The sequence below is a fragment of the Nematostella vectensis genome, chromosome 9, assembly GCF_932526225.1.
Source record: "Nematostella vectensis chromosome 9, jaNemVect1.1, whole genome shotgun sequence".
In the NCBI taxonomy this organism is placed as follows: domain Eukaryota; kingdom Metazoa; phylum Cnidaria; class Anthozoa; order Actiniaria; family Edwardsiidae; genus Nematostella; species Nematostella vectensis.
The window spans coordinates 2,910,233-2,935,249 of NC_064042.1; the positions used below are offsets into that span (position 1 = coordinate 2,910,233).

At 41.1% G+C, this 25,017-nt stretch overlaps 3 protein-coding genes across 4 annotated transcripts; 1 reads left to right on the forward strand and 2 right to left on the reverse strand.

Moving 5' to 3' along the window:
* Positions 1-128: 128 nt before the first annotated feature.
* Positions 129-8,963, forward strand: LOC5511624 (deoxyhypusine hydroxylase). Of its 2 annotated transcripts, none has more exons than XM_048732315.1 (14): positions 129-316; positions 424-503; positions 3,786-3,847; positions 4,240-4,268; positions 4,800-4,842; positions 4,970-5,050; positions 5,324-5,403; positions 5,685-5,795; positions 6,362-6,407; positions 6,811-6,862; positions 7,186-7,238; positions 7,693-7,764; positions 7,872-7,928; positions 8,640-8,963. In XM_048732315.1, exons 1-14 carry the CDS (start codon positions 261-263, stop codon positions 8,736-8,738), a joined length of 921 nt encoding a protein of 306 aa, XP_048588272.1. In that variant the 5' UTR covers positions 129-260; the 3' UTR covers positions 8,739-8,963. The 2 variants fall into 2 exon arrangements, with proteins under 2 accessions (XP_048588272.1, XP_048588273.1); XM_048732316.1 differs by lacking the exons at positions 129-316; positions 424-503 and adding exons at positions 2,082-2,224; positions 2,306-2,385.
* Positions 8,814-12,088, reverse strand: LOC5511615 (leucine-rich repeat-containing protein 74B). Its single transcript, XM_032381026.2, has 2 exons — positions 11,230-12,088; positions 8,814-10,897 (listed from the first exon to the last, which is right to left on the reverse strand). The coding sequence occupies exon 2, from the start codon at positions 10,848-10,850 to the stop codon at positions 9,420-9,422; it is 1,431 nt and encodes a 476-aa protein (XP_032236917.2). The 5' UTR covers positions 10,851-10,897; positions 11,230-12,088; the 3' UTR covers positions 8,814-9,419.
* A 133-nt stretch (positions 12,089-12,221) lies between these two features.
* LOC5511636 (succinate--CoA ligase [ADP-forming] subunit beta, mitochondrial) lies at positions 12,222-24,837 on the reverse strand. The gene is made up of 12 exons (XM_032381025.2): positions 24,679-24,837; positions 24,433-24,592; positions 22,451-22,562; positions 22,277-22,367; positions 21,902-21,973; positions 21,437-21,539; positions 20,840-21,004; positions 20,343-20,504; positions 15,893-16,035; positions 15,554-15,674; positions 12,826-12,914; positions 12,222-12,590 (listed from the first exon to the last, which is right to left on the reverse strand). The coding sequence occupies exons 1-12, from the start codon at positions 24,784-24,786 to the stop codon at positions 12,516-12,518; spliced, it is 1,401 nt and encodes a 466-aa protein (XP_032236916.2). The 5' UTR covers positions 24,787-24,837; the 3' UTR covers positions 12,222-12,515.
* Positions 24,838-25,017: the final 180 nt, after the last annotated feature.

Below are 25,017 nucleotides of genomic sequence, written 5' to 3' on the forward strand. Positions count from 1 at the left end.
CGGTAGTTTTGCTAATATATGAATTCAAACAAACGTTGTGCCACAGACGAGTATATAATTGATCGCATTTTGGATTTTCTTTGTGGAATGTCTGTGGTTTTTATTTTTGAGCCAACGGTGCTAAATGCGGCTATCCTCAAAAAGCTAAAATTCGAATGCCGGGTAAAACATTACACAACGAGCAAATTACAAAGAAAATTACGTTTTTGATTGAACAGTTCTACCAATACCCTAAATAGCTGTTGAAAGCAGCTTATAACATGGGGGAGTCAACAGAATTAAAAGAAATCGGCGAAACACTTTGCGATCAATCAAGGCAAGAGTTTGTTTTCACCCCACGAGGTTTTACTTAACCCACTAGAAAGGGCTAACTTGTAATTGTTTTATGTTTTTTTTATGATTATATTGTGATCTTATGATTAGGTCCCTTACAAAGCGGTTCAGAGCGCTCTTTACCCTGAGAAATCTTGGTGGAAAAGTAGCAATCGAGCATATATCAAAATGTAAGTGTCTTCCATGCGTAGTACTGTTCTTATGGTGTGAAAAAATTAGGGCCCTCTTAGGGAGTGTTCATTAAATACCCTGAGGGTGGAGGGAAGGTTTTGACTCAGTACACCTTAGCATTTCAGAGCCCCCCCCCCCCCCCCCCTCCCTGCTCTTTAGTGTATTTTTTTTATTTTTTTTTTGTGTGCCAAATCATAAATAAATCAGGGCCTCCCTTTGTGGGACCATTCTTTATTTTGGAGCCCCCCCTTTTGGAGCATCCCCATCAATATCTTCTCTCCCTCAACATCCAACTCACCCACATTAGGCCGGTGTCACAAGATTTTGGATCTTATCTCAAGCCTAATTTTAGTGAGAATGTTCATACATTCTCTGTATTCACCCGCATTGGCTCTTTTTTTCCACATATTTACTGCATTTCACCTGATTTCTAAAGATTTCTGTCCAAATTGGGTTGACAGCTATGAATTGAATTTTTCCCTATCCTCCTTGGCAAGGCTTAGCAAATTACTCACTTCCAGGTTGTATGAAATAATTTTGGCATGAAACATATGCAGGAAAAGATAAAAGGAAACTCATTTTTGATAATCAATTTTTATTAAATCAGAAGAATTTTGATGAAATTGGATGGTTGGACACTCTGCTAGACAAACATCTGTATTACTAGATTGGACATTCAGTGATTTATCCCTTACTTCTACTAAGACACCACCCCTTTAAGCGGCCAATTCTGAAAGTCCAGAGAGTCCATTGTCCACTCAAACACTCTATTAAGCTTCCGCCTGCATAAATTCATTCCTAAATGCAATATTCTATATGCTATTTCCTCTACCCAGCCTGATAAATCCAATGTTTGGTTATCAATTGAACTTCAATTGTTTGGTTGTTTTTTTATTGGTTCAGCAATCGAACAAAGCTACTCACAAAAAAAGCTGTTCCCTTTTGCATTCTTCACAAACCAACAAGACTCTTATTTATTTATCTCATGATAACTCATAAGTGCTATTTTTAATGCCCAGCTGCAATTAGTGCCCCACCATCCATAAAAAAATGCCCGAAAAAAACTGTTGCAGTTGTTTCATTTCTTACTGTTCCACGCTTTGAATTTGTGCCCCCTTCCCTCAAGTGCCCTTTTTTTAATAAGCGCCTTCCGACTCATGTGCCCCATGTGCCTAGAGCACTTAAACTAACTGTATATTTCTCTAAAGCCTGATTTCATTCTTATTGTTACTGGTTATTCTTTTTTGTCATTATTTACAAATAAAATTGCAAAATAATATTTAAGAAAAATAAAGCTTTATCATACATTCCAAATTCAATTTCGATCAATTGCTAAAAATAACATAGGGAATCTTGATATAAGAATCTGGCGACGAATTGAAAAATTGCATCGGACTGTTATTAAATTTCGATGCTCAGAGGGGGGGGGGGGGTTCAATAGGTAGGAGGCATTGGCCATGAAGGCAACAAAGAAAGATATTCAATGAAAGGGCACACTAGGTTGACCTCTGTCACTGCGACAAAGCTAAATTTTGATGTGGTTACGGTTGAATGACAAATGACACTTTGATAATCTCCGCTATACAAGCGCTTTTAAGGCTATCTAAGAATGCCAGTGCGACACCACACCTCTAAAGACTTTTTTTAGAAAGTGCTCGAGAAACATGTCGGACTCTGCTCGAGTACAGGCGGCTTGCAAAATACTTTTCGACCCATCAAGGCAAGTTCCATGGCTTAATTTTGTTTTTCCAAGTATTTTTGTAACTTCCCTTTGCGATGTTTAATCATTTTTCGTTTTTAGGAAACTTATCGAACGGTACCATGCTTTGTTTACACTGAAGATCATCGGTGGGAAAGAGACCATTAAATATGTCTCCAAATGTAACTATCAAAAGCCTTTTTTACACATTAGGGAAACACATCAAAGCATTGTACGCTTCATTCAATATATTTCTAGATAAAAAACAGGTTTCCATACCCGATATAACCTCGTAAATTAAATCGTTGGAAATTAGGAAAAACATATTTCCCGGTTTAACACAGGCCTTATATTTCTTCTTGATTTGTTATTTTCCTTCTTCGTTTGTGCTCGAGTGAGTTGTCAAAATTTTCAACTTCGAGCCCCCCAAAAATTGGTCTTTGCGGAGCCTTTTATCTAAGATTGTTTCGCTTCACAGTCTATGGTAGCGTTTTTTATCTTTAGGAAAAAAAGAAATTCTGGCCTTCATGTTAGAATAAAAGAAATAAAAGACTCAAAGGCTGTTAAAGACTACGGAAAATTAAATGATTAAAATACTTTGCAAAATTAATGGAAACTCCTTTTATTTCTACTATCATATGTATATGTATTTCTACAATCAAGTTTAAGGAAAAGTAATTTTCTGAATTGATTTCGTGAGCTGTCAAGCACAAATTTAAGAAATGAGATGGGGTCAACGTTCGAACCTCAAGGCAAACGTGCTAAAATGCATGTCGAGTTGGACGTAATTTAAAAGCGTAGAAATGTTTGAAAATAAGAGAGGCAAACAGCTAGAACAAACAAGTGTCCAGTGTCAATTCAAACAGCGCGATAGGTAGAAAACAGGGAGGGGAGCGCAAAAACTATATATAAGAAGTTCAGGATTGATTCACCTCGGACTAAATTCACTCGGTCGAAATGGAGTTTAGATGACCGGAACACGGAATAAACGGACAAGGGATCGTCCTCAAACCTATCGAGAATCATATGCAAGTTTAAAAAAGACTTCTCTAGCTAATGTCAATTAACCAATTGTAAAAAAACTTGAACTCAAAATAAACGAGAAAAGTAAATGCAAAGCACACTTATGCAAACCGTACACAGATCAGACGTACATCATTAGCAAGCGCAACCCAAAAAAAGCGCAAAGAAACGAGCAAAAACGCTAAAATTAGGATAATGTGCACAGTGAAATTGCAAGTATTGCAAAGTAAAAAGCATAAAGAAATGGCAATGGTAATGCAAATCAAACTATCACAAAGACGAAAGGCAATTGCGCGCAAACAAAGTGCAAATCAATGAGCGATCGCGCGCAAACAAAGCAATTTAAAGCAACCAAAAAACTTAACATTGAGAAACATTGACAACAAGAAAGAGAACCCTGAAAGAAAATGATCAAACAAACCCCCTTCTCAAAATTGTAGAGAAAGATAGCTAGGAAGTTGTCCTATTGTCCTCACAATGAAAAGAGAATCGTGAGATTGGGTGTGGATTTCTGTTCTGGTATTCATTAATTTATTTATTGTGTAACTATTTTTTTCAGGTTTCAATGACCCATCTGCCTTGCTGAAGCACGAGCTTGCTTATTGTCTTGGACAAATGCAGGTAAAATTTGAATACAGCTGGTAGTCAGTATGTTAAAACATAAATGTGGCTTTAAAAGGAACATTGCATTGCTGAGGAGGGAGTGCAGACCTATAAATATGCGAAAATGGTTTAAATTAAGTTTAATCTACGCTAAGAATATTGTTTTGGTAATAAAGAATTTTCAAGAGTATCTGTCACCCGCCATTCTGCCATTGTGGTTTTTTAAAGTCAGTATATCAAAATTAAAACTTTATTTTTGATTATTCATGATAATGATTATTTCCGAATTTCTTCACATAATGTTTGATCCAATGTTGAAGGAAAACAATAAAAAGGTGGGGCTGACATTGGCTTTGTAATAAAAATACAAATAACTCAATGTACATCTAAAACCATTTATTTGTTGACAGGATCCTGATGCTCTGCCCATCTTGATCAGGTACGCTGTTTACTACATGAATTTCTGGTCAATTTCTTATTATTTTTGAAAAAAACTGTGGAGGGGAAGCCAGCAAGCTAGTCAGCATGTAGGCCTTCTCACAAGGTTTTTTAACTTTATAAATGTAAATATCTGTAATTATATGTGGCAAACAAATAAAATAAAATGAAAGAATTAGATACCTAGTTGAGACATGGGGCCGGTTCCTAGGAAGCAGGTTAGCGCTGACCCCACGGATAAATATAGCTATCTTGACGTTTGATTGAATTAAAAGGGCTATATCTCTGAGTTAGAGTTAACCTGCCTTTTTGGTACCCAGCCATGGACAGTATCTTTCTGTTTCTTCAGCCCTGAATTTGACTTATTCAATGTGCATGAGCTTGCTAGTTTGGTTTTCTCAACTCCGCCAGAATCGGCAATTTTCACCGCCTATTGGGATTTGAATGTGAAACGCTTCTAATAAATGGTAGATAATGTATAAGGAGTATAAAATACTTAATATTATATTTTATCTCCCTCTTCCTTCCACAGTGTACTTAAAGACACTAACCAAGAGACCATGGTTAGACATGAGGTATACACCATTTCTTATTATTTTTTCATCAGTCTGGCAATAAAGTATTTGTTGTTGTACTGGTACAAGAGGGTGTATCACACTCTTTTACTGCTTTTCATGAGTTTTATTGTCGTTTTTTTTCCAGGCAGGCGAGGCTCTGGGTGCGATTGGTTCACAGGATGCTTTGGATGTGTTGAGGCAATATGCAAATGACCCACTTCCAGAGGTGCGAATAATTCAAGGACCAGGGGCGGATCTAGGGGTACAATATTGGACAGGGGCGGATCTAGGGGTTGGCCGAGTGGCCCCAGGCCCCCTATTTTTATTATTTGGCTTAAAAATAACAAGAAACGTCTTATGTTTAAATCCTCCCCACTTTCTTGCACGGTACAAAAGGATACTTCAGGTTTAGCAAAGAATTGTGAAGAGAAAGATCTGTCGACAACAACTGTTAGTTAAACGATCTTGTTCATTGTCACTGATAGTATACGTTCTTTAGATTGCGGAAACCTGTCAGTTGGCTCTACAAAGAATAGAATGGCTGCAAACACAGAAAGACGACGAAAAAGATCATCTGAGGTAAGTTTTTCAAAATAGGTTTTTCCCATTTTATATTTACTTATAATTCCATTTAAAAGTTTCCTTTTGCTTCCTAAAAATACAAAATCAGATGTTTTATCTCCCATTTTAAAACGCGCCAGGATCTACGAAAATGCATCAGATAAATCCTTTTCGTTCTGCCTCACTCCTTTCTTGTCGTCTCTGAAAAAGTGTACCTATAAACGATTATGTACACACTAGGGGCGACCGCCAGCAAACAGCAAACTAAATACAAACTCCTTTTTTTCACATCTTTTCAGTGAAAATCCTTACAACTCAGTCGACCCTGCTCCCCCTTCTATCATCACCGACGTGAAACAGCTGAAGGAAACGCTTCTCAATGAGAGCCTGCCTCTCTTTGACAGATACAGGTCGGGCTCAATATATTTACATTTGTGAGGGGGGGGGGGCGCACTTGCACACCCCCCACAAGGGCCAAAAGTCCACTTTTGGTTCTCAATAGACGTGCTATTTGCAGGCAAAACTCAAAATCATAAGCTAGATAACTCTGGTATGTAGCCGAATCCAACAATAAACGTCCCGTGAAGATACTGAAAAGGCATAAAAAAATCCCTTTTTGTTCTTTCGGAGGTGGTCAGATTTTTATCAGAAAACTCCCCCTCTCCCCCTCCTCCCCAGGAAAAATTATGTCCACTTTTTCGGATTTCGCACCCCCCCCCCCCCCCAAGAAAAATCCTGGGTACGGGCCTGGGAGTAACCATAAATTTAGACCAATTAAGATAGTTTTAACCAAAAATGTGTGCATCATGTAAAGATGTCTGTCTAAAAATTTAAAATTGGGAATATGGAAATGTCAGTTTTATCGAGGGTGTCCGCAAAAAACGGAAGTCAGCTAAATGTAGGTTCCATTCTTCCATCCAAATTCCATCTTTTGTAGAGGTCGCAAGGGCTGCTTGTAAAACGTTTTTACTTTCAGGGCGATGTTCTCGTTGAGGAACAAAGGTGGAGAAGATGCTGTGTTGGTTAGTGAAATCTGCTCCTTTTTTTTTCGTCCATCCTTTCGTAGTAACCTTACCACAATCGCCTCCCGGAAATAAACAAAATACCCTCCAATACGGTAGAACCGTCCACTACGATAATAGTTGCCACAAGACATTTTTGTTGCCATTTCTGTAGCGATTTCAAGTGTTCTGAGTACTCAGGCCATCTGAGACATGCTTAGGATTGTTTGCTTTCAAGAGGGAAAACCAAGGAACATTTTTAGCATTTGTAGAGTGCCTGAAAGCTAATCGATTTAGAATTAGACTGGTTCACAAGAGGCCCAAGAGGGGTATTTACAAAAAGTTTTAGTTGAACTGTCTACTTAGTGCTTTCGCTAGCGGATGCTTTATTGGACACATGTCACTGAGGGTTGTTTTTTTTCAGGCCTTGGCGGAGGGGCTTAAATGCAGCAGTGCACTTTTTAGGCACGAAATTGGTGAGTTGAAACCCTGTAGCGTTCAGCTGCTTACTAAGTCTACTGTAGTGTATTGGAATGGTAGTGCCGTCGCGAGGTCTATTTACACAAGGCTTGGCCCAGAGATTTAAATAGCCTTTGTCTGCCTCCTTTGTCTTCATTTACCAAGTATGAGAAAGCATCCATTTTCATTGGCTAAGTAAGGGAGACTATTGCGATATTTTCGATTGGATTTGCTGAATAAATGATAAGATTAGCTAGGGGTGGGTACTGTTTAATTAAAAGTTGACTCTTTTTTTTTTACTTCCTGCTAATATAGTTTCGCAATGTCTTGTCATCTCTAGCATACGTACTGGGACAGATGCAGGATGACGGCGCAGCTAAACAGCTCTCAGTTGTAAGTAATGCTAGCAACCGTAGAGAAACAAGATAAACAGCTCTCAGTTGTAAGTAATGCTAGCAACCGTCGAGAAACAAGATTAACAGCTCTCAGTTGTAAATAATGCTAGCAACCGTAGAGAAACAAGATAAACAGCTCTAAGTTGTAAGTAATGCTAACAAACCGTTAAAAAAACAAGCTAAACAGCTCTCAGTTTGAAGTAATACGAACAGACCGTTAAGAAACAAGCTAAACGGCTCTCAGTTGTAAGTAATACGAACAAATAGTGAAAAAGCAAGCTAAACAGCTATCAGTTGTAAGTAATGCAAACAAGCAAACCATTTAGCATGGCCCAATCGTGGCCTCTGAAGAGAGGTGCCAATTTTTCATCATCACTATAATCATACATAATCATATTTACTTTAATCATATATACTGTTTTTTTTTAGAGAATTGATTATTGTAATTGCAGAATCTTGCAGACGCGAATGAAAACCCAATGGTCAGACACGAATGCGCGGAAGCGCTGGGATCGATCGCAAAGGTTTGTGCGCTGGTGATAACATTATTATTTCTATCGTCGCTATCTATCGTCTATAGCATACTTATGGCATCCTTGAATTTAGTTTTATTTACACTTTTTCTTCGCAGGATAGCTGCCTGGACATTTTAAAAAACTACAAAGATGACAAAGAGCGGGTTGTCAAGGCAAGTATTTGACCAAAGCATTTAGAACAATTCCCTAGTTTCGCTTGCTCTGTCAAGAGATGACAGTTATTGTTATGACTAAGCTAACCACTAGTAAAAAAACTGCAACAGGATGCCACCAGGAATGTTTGACTACATTTGATTCAGTAATAGGGAAGAACTGTTTCTAACTTTAGAACGCATGGTGTAAGCATGACGGCTATAGAGAGCTACGCAAAATTCCTATACGAGAATAATTCTGATTCAAAGTAATCCTGATTCACATTAACTTCATAAGCCAACCAGCGTGGATGACAAGAACTGCTTCAGTGCAAATCAGAATATTAATCATGAACGAACCTTTATGAAGTTTGTGTCAATTAAAAACTGTGACTTCCACACTCCTGTTGGCTGACATTTTCAAAACTATCGTGATGGCCACGGTAGCGCGCGTCGTAATGGTATTCCTTACCCTTCCCCAGTGATTATTCACTCCGCTCGTCGCGCTCGAAGCTACTCATAGTTGGCTCACTCAAGGGGTAAAAGAAAAATGGGATATATTCTAGGGGCCGGTTCCTAGAAAGCGTGTTAGCGCTAACCCAGAATTAACACGGTTATCTTGACATTTGATTGCTAAGAAGGGCATTCATCCCTGGGTTAGCGTTAGCCTTCTTTCTAGGAACCCGGCCCAGGCCGCTTGGTAGCTCAGTGCCGTGTGTCCTTTCGTTGCAGGAAAGCTGTGAAGTCGCCCTTGATATGAGCGAGTACGAGCGAGGGCCCGAGTTCCAGTACGCAGACACTCTCGCCAAATTGAAAAGCGCTACTGCCTAATAACGCCAGTGGAACAGAAATAAGACGCGAGGGAAGCTTCCCCAAGTAGTGGGAAAATAAGAGTCAAATTCTAGATTTAGCAATAATAGTATTTTTAGTATTTTAAGTACTACGACCCGAGGTTATATGTATACAATGAATATTTGTTTGACCGATTTCATTCAACACTAAGTGGAAAGACTTATGGAATAATTTAGTTTTGAATAAAGTTCTTATCAGACGTCAGCAACTTAGCACATTCTCGGCTGTTCTGAGAGGGGACGGTTAAAGCGTTTTTAAGACGGCGGAATGGAGTTTGAGCCCTACACTTGGGCCTAACGTCGGTAACCGCCCGCTGAAGTCAAAATGGTAGCGCGCACTTGCATGGGCGTGGTCGTCGATGGTCTAGAGGCCCATTCACATTCAGGAATCTAATAAGTAGATACCGAAAAGGCAGTGGTAACCTAAGGAGTTCGTGTGGAAATCAGTACGAAGTAGACACAAGCGGAAAAGGAAGAACGGGACTGTTCTTTTTTCACATTTTTATTCTTGCATCTCCTTCGTGACGATTTTGACACGCGCTTCAGCTTTTCCATCACCGCTTTCTTTGCTAGTAAAAAGCCGAACACGAATCTTTGGGTTTTCTTGATCGTCTGCCTGTTATATTGGAAGAATCACGCGCAATTGATAGAATGGTTCCCTTTATGACTTTTGTCCCTTTTCATTCTTCTTTTGTGTCTTCTGCGCGTCGCGTTCCTTGATCCTCTTATTTAAAATTCTGGTGAACTCAGAGAACTGTAACTCCTTGTCGTCGTTTTCATCCAGAAACCTGAATAACTCTCTCAGCTCCCTTTCTCCCATTTGGATATCCATACTTTTCATACCCTTGGCAAAATCACCCTCCCTTAAACTGTCTGTCCGGGTGAGCCTACGGTATAAGTCCACCATTCGCAGTCCTTTTGTCCGGACAAAATGAATAAACTTGTCCAAAGGAGTGGCTTCATGTTCGTCCATTGCGCGGACGCGTCCGCCTTCAATCATAATGTCCCAAGTGCAGGAAAAGTTTGGCTTGCGCTTTAGAAGACTACCAAGCGCGCTTTCGCAATCTCTATCAAACGCAATGTTCTCAAATCGCATTTCCTCTAGGGCACTATCTGTGTTCTTGAGGGCAGCTTTTAACAGTATTAACGCGCCTGCACTAAGGAAAGGATTTCTTCCCACTTTGAGTATCTTCAGTGTTTTATTCACTTTGAGTCCTTTCCCAATGTGCCCCGCGCCGTCTAAACCAATGGAGGCGTTTGTTATGTCGAGATGAATCAAGGTTTCGTTCTCTTCCAATACCTTTCTCAGCACCTGAGCACCAATATCTCCAAAGCCGTTCCACGCTAGCTTTAAAACTTTTAAGCTCCAACTCTCCTTTACTCCCTTGGCCAAAGCAATGGCTCCTTTGCCGAGGATTCGGTTCCAACTGACGTCGAGTTCTTCAAGAACATTGTTCGCGGAAAGAGTAGCTCCTAGCATTCCGCCGGCTTGCTCGCCTAGATTATTACCACCCAGGTTTAGAACCTTTAGGTGGAAATTCTCTTTCAAAGTTCCACAAAGAAGCGATACATCTTTATCTATGAGTTTATTGTTCATGAGATTGAGCTCTTCGAGAGTGACGTTCTGCAACAGCATTCTTGCAATGGCTCGCACCCCCTTTCCGCCAATCTTATTCGCGGACAAATCCAAGCAAGTCAAAAAGCAGTTTCCTTTGAGCATTTTCGCAAGGCATATAGCTCCAGGTGATGTGATCCCGTTGTCATGGAGATTCAGTGTTGCTACAGTGATGTCACTCGACATCGTCATAGCAATAGCTTGAGCTCCGTTGTCGAGGACACCGTAGTGTTTCAAGTTTACAGAATCTGTGTTGATTTGCATGAGAAATTTTCTGACCGGGGGAACATGGAATTGTTCGCACGCTTCTAGGTATATTGCCTTCACTGGAGGTCTAGCTGGGGATATTTTTTCATACTCTTCTAAATCAGTATCCCATTCTGCTTCATCGCTCGACGAATCATCAGGGAATTCTATCTCAAAATCAGAGTCCCTTCGCGCTAAATCTAAACAGTTGTCTACTGGAACGATCTCCATGGTTACAGAGAGGAACCTTTCCCAAGTTTATTGCACACAACCTGCAACTTAAGGGGCGAAAATAAATCATTTTGTTAGTTCCTCTATTGCAAATGAACCCATGGACCCATTTGGAAAATTCTATGCTAACTCTTTTTACATAAAAAAAAGAAAAAAAAAACAAACTTTTAAAGCTCTTTATTGATCTCTCAAATATTACAATTAAATTTTTGGCAAACTAATCATAGCTAATCATAACATAACACATTCAAAAACAAACGCGAAACAAGAAAAATGTATGGAAGAAACAAAAAATAACATGAAAGTGTAACATGTTTTCCTTCATTCACAATGTATCCTTACATGAAAGCATTGCATTATTCTCTGCTATATATCTTACCTTGACGCGCAGCGTTTGACATGTTCTTGTCCACCTCTAGACAAAATCGCATGGAACCTGCCACGACTGTCGTACACTGTAGCAAATGTGTTGTCGCAGCTGTATGTGGCAACAATAGCTGTGTTTATCACTTTATTTCTTTACAAACCACGCCAAAAGGTGATAGGTGAGAAGTGTTAATTGAACCCGCATTCGACATCATTTCTTTATCGCTACGAACAACAGTCCATTAAAGATTGTTTTGTAGAGTCCTTCATAGGTGAGGTGACGTAAGCCTATGTATATGGTTTCTATTGCATTCAGTACAATTATTAATCTAAAAGAGCACTAAAAAGGGTAGATATTACAGATGCTTCGAGGCTTCTGTCTCTTCATAAGTGTTTAATGGCAATTGAAAATACTTAGGATGAACCTCAAACGCTTGTTATTTTTTAATCTAAATTGCTGTAGACATATTTTCCTTTCATCAAGACTTTTTGAGCGACAAGTAAAGTGCCATTTTTTAGAATCCCATTTAATTTTTATCCATGCAATCTTGTGAAATCATAATAAAAGGGACACGGTTAAGTGCCATCTCTCATAAGCATATTATTCAGGAAATTACTGTGGTTTACAATATCCTGCAAATTCTCGCCTACGATTTCCCTAAAGCTAAATCGCCTTCTGGTTTTCGTCACACAAAATCCTTGAAGCGTTTTCTTTGGCTGGTATTTAAACGTATTTTTTTTTCAATCACGCCACCTCTCCGCAGGGCACTAGCCAATCAAAAGGCGCTAAATGTAATTGCTTTTTTGAATGACGGAAGGCAGAAAACTCTTTGGCACAAATCTACGACAAGAGTTCACAAAGTATTGAAAATCGCAATTATAGAAGTCCGGAAAATAGTTCTTATTGCAAATATTTTTTCCAACCTTTTTTTACGCAAATGATTTTTTTCAGTAAAAAAAAAACACACACACACACACAACAACAAACAATAATAACAAAATTTGTTTAGCAGAATAGTGTTACATTTATTACAAAACACCCATTCTGTACTATAAAATCATGCCTTACATCCGTCCGTTCATTCGACTGTCTCCCATTCCACATTGCTCAAAATACAAAATGAAATCTATTCAGGCGCATATGGGGATATGCGTTGCCAGCATTAAAAATCTCGATCGGATATTTCTTCCAATAAAATTAAATACACATTTTGTTGCCGTGATTGTCCGGGACTGTTGGTCCAGTATTTGAGTTAAATTTACATAGCTACAGTCAGCGATCCTGATTTATTCTGTAGTTTAAATAGGAAGCTCAAATTTGACTTTTAGATCAACTTGGCGAGCCAGTTCGATAATATTCGACACTCGGACGACCTGTGGGAGGTAAAAAAGAAACAGATTTAGAATAATCCCCGCGCTTTTTCCCCCATTTTTCTTTTTGGTGAATGGTTGGTTTTGGACATTATAAATCAATGAACAATTAAAAATGGAAATTTTTTTTTTTTGGTTTAAAACGTTATCATTCAGGACAATTCAGCTAGTTCCATGTACTTAACAGGCTTGAAGCATGAGGTGTCAGTCTAACCAATACGTCTCCATGGTAACTTACCATCTCTGCAGCATCCTCCAAGTCATCACATGCAATGATACGAAGACCGCTGGCTGCAATGAGCGCTTTGGCATCCTCGACACGAGTCCCTAACATGAATGGACAGGCAGTTAGGCGACAAAACAGCACAACATACACAAGACAACAGACAGGCAGTTAGACGAGAAGACAGCACAACATACACAAGACAACAGACAGGCAGTCAGACGAGAAGACAGCACAACATACACAAGACAACAGACAGGCAGTTAGACGAGAAGACAGCACAACATACTCAAGACAACAGACAGGCAGTCAGACGAGAAGACAGCACAACATACACAAGACAACAGACAGGCAGTCAGACGAGAAGACAGCACAACATACTCAAGACAACAGACAGGCAGTCAGACGAGAAGACAGCACAACATACACAAGACAACAGACAGGCAGTCAGACGAGAAGACAGCACAACATACAAAAGCAACAGACAGGCAGTTAAACGAGAAGACAGCACAACATACACAAGACAACAGACAGGCAGTCAGACGAGAAGACAGCACAACATACAAAAGCAACAGACAGGCAGTTAGACGAGAAGACAGCATAACATACACAAGACAACAGACAGGCAGTCAGACGAGAAGACAGCACAACATACAAAAGCAACAGACAGGCAGTTAGACGAGAAGACAGCACAACATACAAAAGCAACAGACAGGCAGTTAGACGAGAAGACAGCATAACATACACAAGACAACAGACAGGCAGTCAGACGAGAAGACAGCACAACATACAAAAGCAACAGACAGGCAGTTAGACGAGAAGACAGCACAACATACAAAAGCAACAGACAGGCAGTAAGACGAGAAGACAGCACAACATACAAAAGCAACAGACAGGCAGTAAGACGAGAAGACAGCACAACATACAAAAGCAACAGACAGGCAGTTAGACGAGAAGACAGCACAACATACAAAAGCAACAGACAGGCAGTTAGACGAGAAGACAGCACAACATACACAAGACAATAGACAGGCAGTTAGACGAGAAGACAGCAAAACATACAAAAGCAACAGACAGGCAGTAAGACGAGAAGACAGCACAACATACACAAGACAACAGACAGGCAGTCAGACGAGAAGACAGCACAACATACACAAGACAACAGACAGGCAGTCAGACGAGAAGACAGCATAACATACACAAGACAACAGACAGGCAGTCAGACGAGAAGACAGCACAACATACACAAGACAACAGACAGGCAGTTAGACGAGAAGACAGCACAACATACAAAAGCAACAGACAGGCAGTAAGACGAGAAGACAGCACAACATACACAAGACAACAGACAGGCAGTAAGACGAGAAGACAGCACAACATACACAAGACAACAGACAGGCAGTAAGACGAGAAGACAGCACAACATACACAAGACAACAGACAGGCAGTCAGACGAGAAGACAGCACAACATACAAAAGCAACAGACAGGCAGTAAGACGAGAAGACAGCACAACATACACAAGACAATAGACAGGCAGTAAGACGAGAAGACAGCACAACATACACAAGACAACAGACAGGCAGTAAGACGAGAAGACAGCACAACATACACAAGACAACAGACAGGCAGTCAGACGAGAAGACAGCACAACATACACAAGACAATAGACAGGCAGTTAGACGAGAAGACAGCAAAACATACAAAAGCAACAGACAGGCAGTCAGACGAGAAGACAGCACAACATACAAAAGCAACAGACAGGCAGTTAGACGAGAAGACAGCACAACATACAAAAGCAACAGACAGGCAGTCAGACGAGAAGACAGCACAACATACAAAAGCAACAGACAGGCAGTCAGACGAGAAGACAGCACAACATACACAAGACAACAGACAGGCAGTCAGACGAGAAGACAGCACAACATACACAAGACAACAGACAGGCAGTCAGACGAGAAGACAGCACAACATACACAAGACAACAGACAGGCAGTCAGACGAGAAGACAGCACAACATACACAAGACAACAGACAGGCAGTTAGACGAGAAGACAGCACAACATACACAAGACAACAGACAGGCAGTAAGACGAGAAGACAGCACAACATACACAAGACAACAGACAGGCAGTAAGACGAGAAGACAGCACAACATACACAAGACAACAGACAGGCAGTAAGACGAGAAGACAGCACAACATACACAAGACAACAGACAGGCAGTCAGACGAGAAGACAGCACAACATACACAAGACAACAGACAGGCAGTCAGACGAGAAGACAGCACAACATACACAAGACAACAGACAGGCAGTCAGACGAGAAGACAGCAAAACATACACAAGACAACAGACAGGCAGTCAGACGAGAAGACAGCAAAACATACACAAGACAACAGACAGGCAGTCAGACGAGAAGACAGCACAACATACACAAGACAACAGACAGGCAGTTAGACGAGAAGACAGCACAACATACACAAGACAACAGACAGGCAGTCAGACGAGAAGACAGCACAACATACACAAGACAATAGACAGGCAGTTAGACGAGAAGACAGCACAATATACACAAGACAACAGACAGGCAGTCAGACGAGAAGACAGCACAATATACACAAGACAATAGACAGGCAGTCAGACGAGAAGACAGCACAACATACACAAGACAACAGACAAACAGAGGCTGACAGAGGCTGTTAAAATCTTTTTGAGGCTGGTACTATGTAGCAATCTATTACCTTGTAAGCGTACAACAATAGGGATGGATAGATTAAGCTCCTTGGCTGCTGCGATGATTCCCTCAGCGATGATGTCACACCTCATGATGCCGCCAAAGATGTTGACCAAGATAGCGTGAACCTTGGGAATTAATCAAACAATGAGATAACAGCAAGGCATGCATTACAAATATTTATCCTATTCCTGTCGGTACTTTATATTCAGTGTGAATTTTGAAAGAAGCAAGATCTAGTGACCTATAACAGGAGCTTATGATACCATTTTGAACTTCTTAGAAGTCAGTGAATTACTACTTTGTACCCCACCCAGCATTTTTCTCTTAACAAGCCCTGCCCCACCTTGCTATCCTCTGTGATAATCTTGAATGCGGCCTCCACCTGCTCAATGCTCGCACCACCACCAATATCCAGGAAGTTTGCAGGCTCGCCGCCATGCAGTTGGATGATATCCATGGTGGCCATGGCAAGACCAGCACCATTGACTAAAAAAAAAAAAAACCCAAATATATGAATATCAATTTCCCAGTTCCAACAAAGAAACTCATTTTTCATGATTCCCAATGCCGGAGAATTACTACAAGCTCAGGGTTCCAAACACTGGACAGTGAAAATATAGAACAGGTGTGCATCTTTTTTGATAAAAAAGCACTAATTTCTTCTTTCTTTATTATAGTGCATAGCATGTGCTACTGTAGCCACAAAATTTAAGTTTTCAGAAAATTAGCTAATGATTGACTCAAATTTCTGGGTACTTCTTCTTGGTACATTCATTTTGTCATGCAGATTAGCTGGCAAAGTTGATTTCTTTAATAGGTATTGCATCTTGATAAGATGACTTAAAAGCAGTATGTTCAGATGCTTTGACTTTTAGAATTTTTGCTGACGACACTACATGTTTGCGTCTGCAAGTGATCTCAAAACCTTAGAAAATCTCATGAACAGAGAATTAGAAAAAGTCAAGGATTGGTGCGACATTAATAAACTATACATCAACTAATTTTATGATAATCAAATCAGTTAGAAAAAAAGATGACGAGGTAGATATAAAAATCGGTAGTCAACCTCTAGAGCCTAAGAAATATATTCAATATTTAGGAGTGCTACTAGATGAGACAGTTTCCTTCAAGCACCATATTTCCTACATATGTACATGAATCTCTAAAAACAATGGTATACTTGCGAAACTCAGACGCTTTTTATCTCTCTTGCAAATGAAACAATTTACTGGATGAACAATACTAGTTCACGACTTTTTCAGTCTAGAACTCTCCTAATTCCTTACTGATTTCTCATCTTCTCACAGTTCTATCAACAATAAATATTGAACTGGAATCTGGCTCGAAAACAACTTGTTATTCCGGATTCCAGACTCAATGTACTATTCTTATTTTCCCTCTAATATTAACTCAACTTTCTAAAACTGGTAAAAAATGGTGGCTGGTGGCACGGTAGTGAGGGTAGGAATGTATGGTGCCTGGAAGTGTGGATAGGACTGTATGGTGCCTGGAAGTGTGGGTAGGACTGTATGGTGCCTGGAAGTGTGGGTAGGACTGTATGGTGCCTGGAAGTGTGGGTAGGACTGTATGGTGCCTGGAAGTGTGGGTAGGACTGTATGGTGCCTGGAAGTGTGGATAGAACTGTATGGTGCCTGGAAGTGTGGGTAGGACTGTATGGTGCCTGGAAGTGTGGGTAGGACTGTATGGTGCCTAAAAGTGTGGGTAGGACTGTATGGTGCCTAAAAGTGTGGGTAGGACTGTATGGTGCCTGGAAGTGTGGGTAGGACTGTATGGTGCCTGGAAGTGTGGGTAGGACTGTATGGTGGCTGGAAGTGTGGGTAGGACTGCATGGTGCCTGGAAGTGTGGGTAGGACTGTATGGTGGCTGGAAGTGTGGGTAGGACTGCATGGTGGCTGGAAGTGTGGGTAGGACTGTATGGTGCCTAAAAGTGTGGGTAGGACTGTATGGTGCCTGGAAGTGTGGGTAGGACTGCATGGTGCCTGGAAGTGTGGGTAGGACTGTATGGTGGCTGGAAGTGTGGGTAGGACTGCATGGTGGCTGGAAGTGTGGGTAGGACTGTATGGTGCCTGGAAGTGTGGGTAGGACTGTATGGTGCCTGGAAGTGTGGGTAGGACTGTATGGTGCCTGGAAGTGTGGGTAGGACTGTATGGTGCCTGGAAGTGTGGGTAGGACTGTATGGTGCCTGGAAGTGTGGGTAGGACTGTATGGTGCCTGGAAGTGTGGGTAGGACTGTATGGTGCCTGGAAGTGTGGGTAGGACTGTATGGTGCCTAAAAGTGTGGGTAGGACTGTATGGTGCCTAAAAGTGTGGGTAGGACTGTATGGTGCCTGGAAGTGTGGGTAGGACTGTATGGTGCCTGGAAGTGTGGGTAGGACTGTATGGTGCCTAAAAGTGTGGGCAGGACTGTATGGTGCCTGGAAGTGTGGGTAGGACTGTATGGTGCCTGGAAGTGTGGGTAGGACTGTATGGTGCCTGGAAGTGTGGGCAGGACTGTATGGTGCCTGGAAGTGTGGATAGGACTGTATGGTTCCTGGAAGTGTGGGCAGGACTGTATGGTTCCTGGAAGTGTGGGTAGGACTGTATGGTGCCTAAAAGTGTGGGTAGGACTGTATGGTGCCTAAAAGTGTGGGTAGGACTGTATGGTGGCTGGAAGTGTGGGTAGGACTGTATGGTGCCTAAAAGTGTGGGTAGGACTGTATGGTGTGCTGCATGGTGGCTGGAAGAGTGGGTAGGACTGTATGGTGCCTGGAAGTGTGGGTAGGACTGTATGGTGCCTAAAAGTGTGGGTAGGACTGTATGGTGCCTGGAAGTGTGGGTAGGACTGTATGGTGCCTAAAAGTGTGGGTAGGACTGTATGGTGGCTGGAAGTGTGGGCAGGACTGTATGGTGGCTGGAAGTGTGGGTAGGACTGTATGGTGCCTGGAAGTGTGGGTAGGACTGTATGGTGCCTGGAAGTGTGGGTAGGACTGTATGGTGCCTGGAAGTGTGGGTAGGACTGTATGGTGCCTAAAAGTGTGGGTAGGACTGTATGGTGCCTAAAAGTGTGGGTAGGACTGTATGGTGCCTGGAAGTGTGGGTAGGACTGTATGGTGCCTGGAAGTGTGGGTAGGACTGTATGGTGCCTAAAAGTGTGGGCAGGACTGTATGGTGCCTGGAAGTGTGGGTAGGACTGTATGGTGCCTGGAAGTGTGGGTAGGACTGTATGGTGCCTGGAAGTGTGGGCAGGACTGTATGGTGCCTGGAAGTGTGGATAGGACTGTATGGTTCCTGGAAGTGTGGGCAGGACTGTATGGTTCCTGGAAGTGTGGGTAGGACTGTATGGTGCCTAAAAGTGTGGGTAGGACTGTATGGTGCCTAAAAGTGTGGGTAGGACTGTATGGTGGCTGGAAGTGTGGGTAGGACTGTATGGTGCCTAAAAGTGTGGGTAGGACTGTATGGTGTGCTGCATGGTGGCTGGAAGAGTGGGTAGGACTGTATGGTGCCTGGAAGTGTGGGTAGGACTGTATGGTGCCTAAAAGTGTGGGTAGGACTGTATGGTGCCTGGAAGTGTGGGTAGGACTGTATGGTGCCTAAAAGTGTGGGTAGGACTGTATGGTGGCTGGAAGTGTGGGCAGGACTGTATGGTGGCTGGAAGTGTGGGTAGGACTGTATGGTGCCTGGAAGTGTGGGTAGGACTGTATGGTGCCTAAAAGTGTGGGCAGGACTGTATGGTGCCTGGAAGTGTGGGTAGGACTGTATGGTGCCTAAAAGTGTGGGTAGGACTGTATGGTGCCTGGAAGTGTGGGTAGGACTGTATGGTGCCTGGAAGTGTGGGTAGGACTGTATGGTGCCTGGAAGTGTGGGTAGGACTGTATGGTGCCTGGAAGTGTGGGTAGGACTGTATGGTGCCTGGAAGTGTGGGTAGGACTGTATGGTGCCTAAAAGTGTGGGTAGGACTGTATGGTGCCTAAAAGTGTGGGCAGGACTGTATGGTTCCTGGAAGTGTGGGCAGGACTGTATGGTTCCTGGAAGTGTGGGTAGGACTGTATGGTGCCTAAAAGTGTGGGTAGGACTGTATGGTGCCTAAAAGTGTGGGTAGGACTGTATGGTGGCTGGAAGTGTGGGTAGGACTGTATGGTGCCTAAAAGTGTGGGTAGGACTGTATGGTGTGCTGCATGGTGGCTGGAAGAGTGGGTAGGACTGTATGGTGCCTGGAAGTGTGGGTAGGACTGTATGGTGCCTAAAAGTGTGGGTAGGACTGTATGGTGCCTGGAAGTGTGGGTAGGACTGTATGGTGGCTGGAAGTGTGGGTAGGACTGTATGGTGGCTGGAAGTGTGGGTAGGACTGTATGGTGGCTGGAAGTGTGGGTAGGACTGTATGGTGGCTGGAAGTGTGGGTAGGACTGTATGGTGCCTGGAAGTGTGGGTAGGACTGTATGGTGCCTGGAAGTGTGGGTAGGACCATATGGTGCCTGGAAGTGTGGATAGGACTGTATGGTGTGCTGCATGGTGGCTGGAAGTGTGGGTAGGACTGTATGGTGCCTAAAAGTGTGGATAGGACTGTATGGTGTGCTGCATGGTGGCTGGAAGTGTGGATAGGACTGTATGGTGCCTAAAAGTGTGGGTAGGACTGTATGGTGGCTGGAAGTGTGGGTAGGACTGTATGGTGGCTGGAAGTGTGGGTAGGACTGTATGGTGCCTGGAAGTGTGGGTAGGACTGTATGGTGCCTGGAAGTGTGGGTAGGACTGTATGGTGCCTGGAAGTGTGAGTAGGAATGTATGTTTGTACATACCCAAACATCCAATACTCCCATCAAGCCCAATGTAGTTAAGGTTGTGTTTGGCTGCCTCTACTTCTCTTGGGTCATCTTGGGACCAGTCACGAAGGTCAAAGACCTCTTGCTGGCGATAGCTTGCATTGTCATCAAATAACAGCTTGCAATCCATGCACACAACTGAGAACCAAGGCAGATGGTGAGCAAAGTGTGTAAGTTTTGTGGATTTGTTAACACTAAAATACCACAATAATCGACACCAATGCTTCTACCACCATGACTACAGAAACCATCATGCCAATATTTCTAATCCAACTATCATCATCATTCTCATCAGTTATTACTATTACCATCTCATCCACATCATCATTATCACCACAATCATTTTCAAAACCACCAGTATTTTAATCCTCACACATTATCATTATAATCACCACGTCATCATTATTACTACCATCACCACGACATCATTGCTTTCACCATTATCAAATCATTTCCTCATCATCCCCTCTTACCTCTGCCTAGCAGGTCTTCGGACATGGGGTTAATCTCCAGCAAGACAGCATCTCTTGACATGAAGATGTCATACATTCTCATCATCCAGTCAGCTGCTTGGTCAACACATGATGGAGAGAACCCCATCCTCCTAGCAAATGTGCGGGCCTCGTCAATCTTTAAGCCTGGAGTTAAAACAAACCAGAGGTTTCTCAGACTTGGTGCCTTGGGTTAGTCAATCAAGCAATATATTCATTGTCAAAAAGATACAGGGAGTTCTTTCCCAATCTCCTGAGTGAAAAATGCACTTGACTGAAGGTTATTGAGTTAAAAGGTCACATGCCAAAGAGAGATCTTAGTGTCATTTAAGATAGCTCAAACCTTGTCATTGTAGTATTATACCAACTAGATCCTTTGTTTTGTAATCTGGATCACATAAAATTTAGCTCCTTTCTGTTTATTATGATTGAAGTATGGTTGAATATGGTTCATACTTCAATCAGCTTTCTGTTTATTATGATTGAGTATGGTTGAAGAACCAAGACTACATTATGTATATAGACAGAAGTAATGATAATGACAGAGAGATGATTTAAATGAGACATGGTCTAATATACCTGAAATGATGTCTACTGGTTGTTTGATAATGGCATCAGGTGTCTCCTTGGCAACCGATTCTATGTCGACACCTCCCTGCTGGCTGCCAACTAAGACTGGACCCTGGAAAAAAAATGGAAGGATTAGAGCTTGCGATGATTTTTGTAAAACTAAGCAGATAAGTAGAATAAAAGAGTACTGTACTCATGCAAAGTGTTTATCAATCAAAGTTTTTCAGTCAAGCAAAAGTAGCCAAATTTACATGGAGCAAAATAAATAGCTCTTCCGTGGGACAAAAAAAAACAAAATGAGCACCTTTTAAAAGACTGACATGTGCTGATGGAAATAAGACACCTCCACTCTCTCGGGGGAAAAATAAGGAGTCGAGTATTTATTAATTTAGTGTTACTGTAGATTTTTATTTATTACCTCATGTTCATACACAGATTTTTTATTTTCTACAAAAAAACCCTATTTAGCCATACCTGATATTTTCTTTCCAATGCCAGAGCAAAATAGTATTCTCTTCTTGCATATAATCGCTCACAGACGAAGACCTGAGTGTAATAAAAGTACATGTTAAGCATTACAATTTCTCAACCCAAGGCTTCCACGTTATGTATTCACTGTGTCTTTCACATACACACACACAAAAGGTTCAGTAAAACTTAAAAATGAAGTATTTTGAACTTATCTTTTTTTTTATTTAGTGGGACAGGTTGACTAATTATCTCTCTTTTAGGGCGGAGGGGTGGGGAGCTATCTCTCTTTTAGGGGGGAGGGGTGGGGATCCTTGACTGAACATCTAGGTTTTTACAAAAATATACAAGTTCAAAAATCTGAGCATATTCATGACTTACTTCATTACATACTCTTCCTAGTTCCCCAGTTTGCTTTGTAAATAATTTCTTGCCGATCATACGAGAAGCAACTTCCTTGGCTTCATCAGCTCTGCAAAGAAACAAAAGGAATCAAATTTGTTTCAATGAAAGAATCTTTACAGAAAGAAGAAATATCAACAGAGAATTACTCACGAGAATACAATTCTGACTCCGCCTTTGAGGCCACCTTCGAACTTGCCTTTCCCTCGACCACCAGCCAGAACTTGCGCTTTGACAACCATATCCCCTTCAACTTCACTTTCACCTAATAGTTAAATATAACACAAACAGGAACTGGTGAATATCAATCTCTATAATACAAAAGAGATAGTTTAGACCCATTATTGAATCTGTGCCAATTAACACTTTGTGTGTTAGTGAAGTATACATAGTACAAAAGAGAAGACATGAACCCTATTCAAATCCTTATAATTAACTTGAACACAAAATAGTGTTTGCTTGACCATTTCATTCATTTATTTATTTTGTTTTAACTTATAATCAATGAAAACTTCAACAGTGAAAGAGGTGAGGCAACAAAAAGAAGACTTTATCTTTTATGAATTCACTAAACAAGAAACCATACACATTGTAGGAAAGCTTGTGAAACAGTCTTTAAGTAGACATAACCCCAAAATCTACAAAACGAAAAAAAAAAATAGGAACAGGGGAAAATATAATTGGGGTTTCCTTCCCAAAAAGTGTTGGGAGTGGGGACCACATGCTGTAGAGGCCCTGTATTCAACAACAGATACCTTTTTGGAATGCAAAATGTATTTCCTTATAGCTTCAGCTTCTTGTAAGCTGAAGTATCTGATTTATACAAAATCAACTCTGCCTACTAACATATGTATCAATCACCGCCATAACTATGCACTGATCTTACTAACACCTCTTCCCCCTAACCCTAGGGTGGGTTTGTAAAGTGAGTGCTTATACATAATCATGTTATTAATGTCCCTCAAAACATTCTTTACCAATCAATCTATCACTACTAATCTGAGCTAGATGGTATGACAAAAAACGTTTCAATAAATCTTGATCATTCCACAGTAATCTAGTTCATTCTTCAGTAATCTTGATCTATCTACAGTAATCTAGATCTTTCTATAGTAATCTAAAACTTTCTGTAGTAATCTACATCTTTATACAGTAATCTAGATAATTCTACAGCAACCTAGATAATTCGACAGTAATCTAGATCATGCTACAGTACATAATTAGTGGATGCTACAGTTCTTCCTACTGTACCTGACTGCCTGGAGGGATCTGAAGTACCTGAGTCCTCTGAGTTCAAGCTGATCTTCATTGACTTACGTCCTTCGATGTTAATATCAGAGTTAGACATGATGTTAATATCAGAGTTAGAAATTACTTTATAATCTCTCTAGAAAGCTAACTGAACTAGATCTATTTGGGATGGCAGCCAATTGTATATATGTCTAGTCTTTACAAGTTACTAATGCAAATAATTATACATCATTTACATGGGTTGTTAAACTGTTGATGGTTATACTGCACCTGAGTGCTGCTGAGGTATCAGAGAAACCTTACCATGCTCACAATAGGATTCCTTAATTTATATAGAAAAAGCAAGTAGACAGGTATTATGGGTTCTGGCTGAGCTATCTACCTTGCATTACCAATGAGAGGTGGGACATAAAAATTGGAAAACATCCTTCGGCTTTTATTACATATGTTCAGGGTTAAGGTCTAATCCCCCTTTCTCCCTGGGACTGTGGGGGTGGATGTTTAAAATGACTAGTGCATTAATGCTAGGTGCTACATAAGTTCTACTAACATGCCTAGAGACTTAACTTTGTTGTAGGAACCTGGCTTACTATTGCATCAGCAAAAACATCATAACAAATTAATAGTAATTGATTTTTTTTAACATTACATTAGAGTAAAAGTAAAGAGAGTGAAATCCTGAAAATAACAAATTATGAACACAAAAATACATATACACACAAAATAATGGTTTTGATGTCAATCTGAGCATGGAAAGTAAAAGAAACCTTAACCAGGAAATGAATCCCACCAGTAACACTGGTCAACAGTCCTTTAGAACTGTTGACCTGTTAGTATGGCTTTTGTAAATACGATCTAACCGGGATCTAACCCCAAAACCTCACCAAGGACGGTTGCAATCTCATAAGCCTGCTCTGCAGTCCTCGCCACGCCTCCTTTCGGCGTCAGGATCCCGGCATCTTGGAGGATTTTCATGCTGTGATGTTCATGGACCGAGAGATTTCTGCGTGGTTGGTGTTGCGCTGTAACATTAGGACCAAGAACCTGGAAAAAGTACATCGATTTATCAAAAGATAAAAATAACAACAATATTGTTATATATTATGGTTTCTAAATCGTGATGTCCTTACCCGAGCTAACAGCTTTCCGTGTGTTTTAATGCCGTTTAAGTACAGACGCCGGAGAGAGTTGATCCCGGTCGCCATTTTGTTTTCCCTGTGATCGAAGCTTCTACGCATGTCACAATTAGAACACTAATAACGTAACTAACAGGGGAGGGGTACACTAAACTTCAATCTCCCTCTTTTATGATCTTACAACTATGCCAAAATATAAAAGATTTAAAAATTTGAAATGAAAAATTGATTCAGATAAAGGATTTGTGTATATAATTACTTTAGTTCATTTCAAGAGCTTTAATCATAAGCTGAAATATCTGATAGCTACTCCCTCCCCCAAGGTTGAATCAT

Excerpts from the sequence above, each read along its gene's own strand:
- LOC5511615 (XM_032381026.2), bottom strand. The coding sequence starts at position 10,850 with ATGGAGATCGTTCCAGTAGACAACTGTTTAGATTTAGCGCGAAGGGAC.
- LOC5511636 (XM_032381025.2), bottom strand. The coding sequence starts at position 24,786 with ATGCGTAGAAGCTTCGATCACAGGGAAAACAAAATGGCGACCGGGATC. Across the intron at positions 21,005-21,436 it reads ACCAGTAGACATCATTTCAG|GCTTAAAGATTGACGAGGCC; the intron begins GTATATTAGACC and ends TTTTAACTCCAG. Across the intron at positions 20,505-20,839 it reads CGAAGACCTGCTAGGCAGAG|TTGTGTGCATGGATTGCAAG; the intron begins GTAAGAGGGGAT and ends CTTGGTTCTCAG.
- LOC5511624 (XM_048732315.1), top strand. The coding sequence starts at position 261 with ATGGGGGAGTCAACAGAATTAAAAGAAATCGGCGAAACACTTTGCGAT. Across the intron at positions 5,051-5,323 it reads CAAATGACCCACTTCCAGAG|ATTGCGGAAACCTGTCAGTT; the intron begins GTGCGAATAATT and ends TACGTTCTTTAG. Across the intron at positions 5,796-6,361 it reads CCTCTCTTTGACAGATACAG|GGCGATGTTCTCGTTGAGGA; the intron begins GTCGGGCTCAAT and ends TTTTACTTTCAG.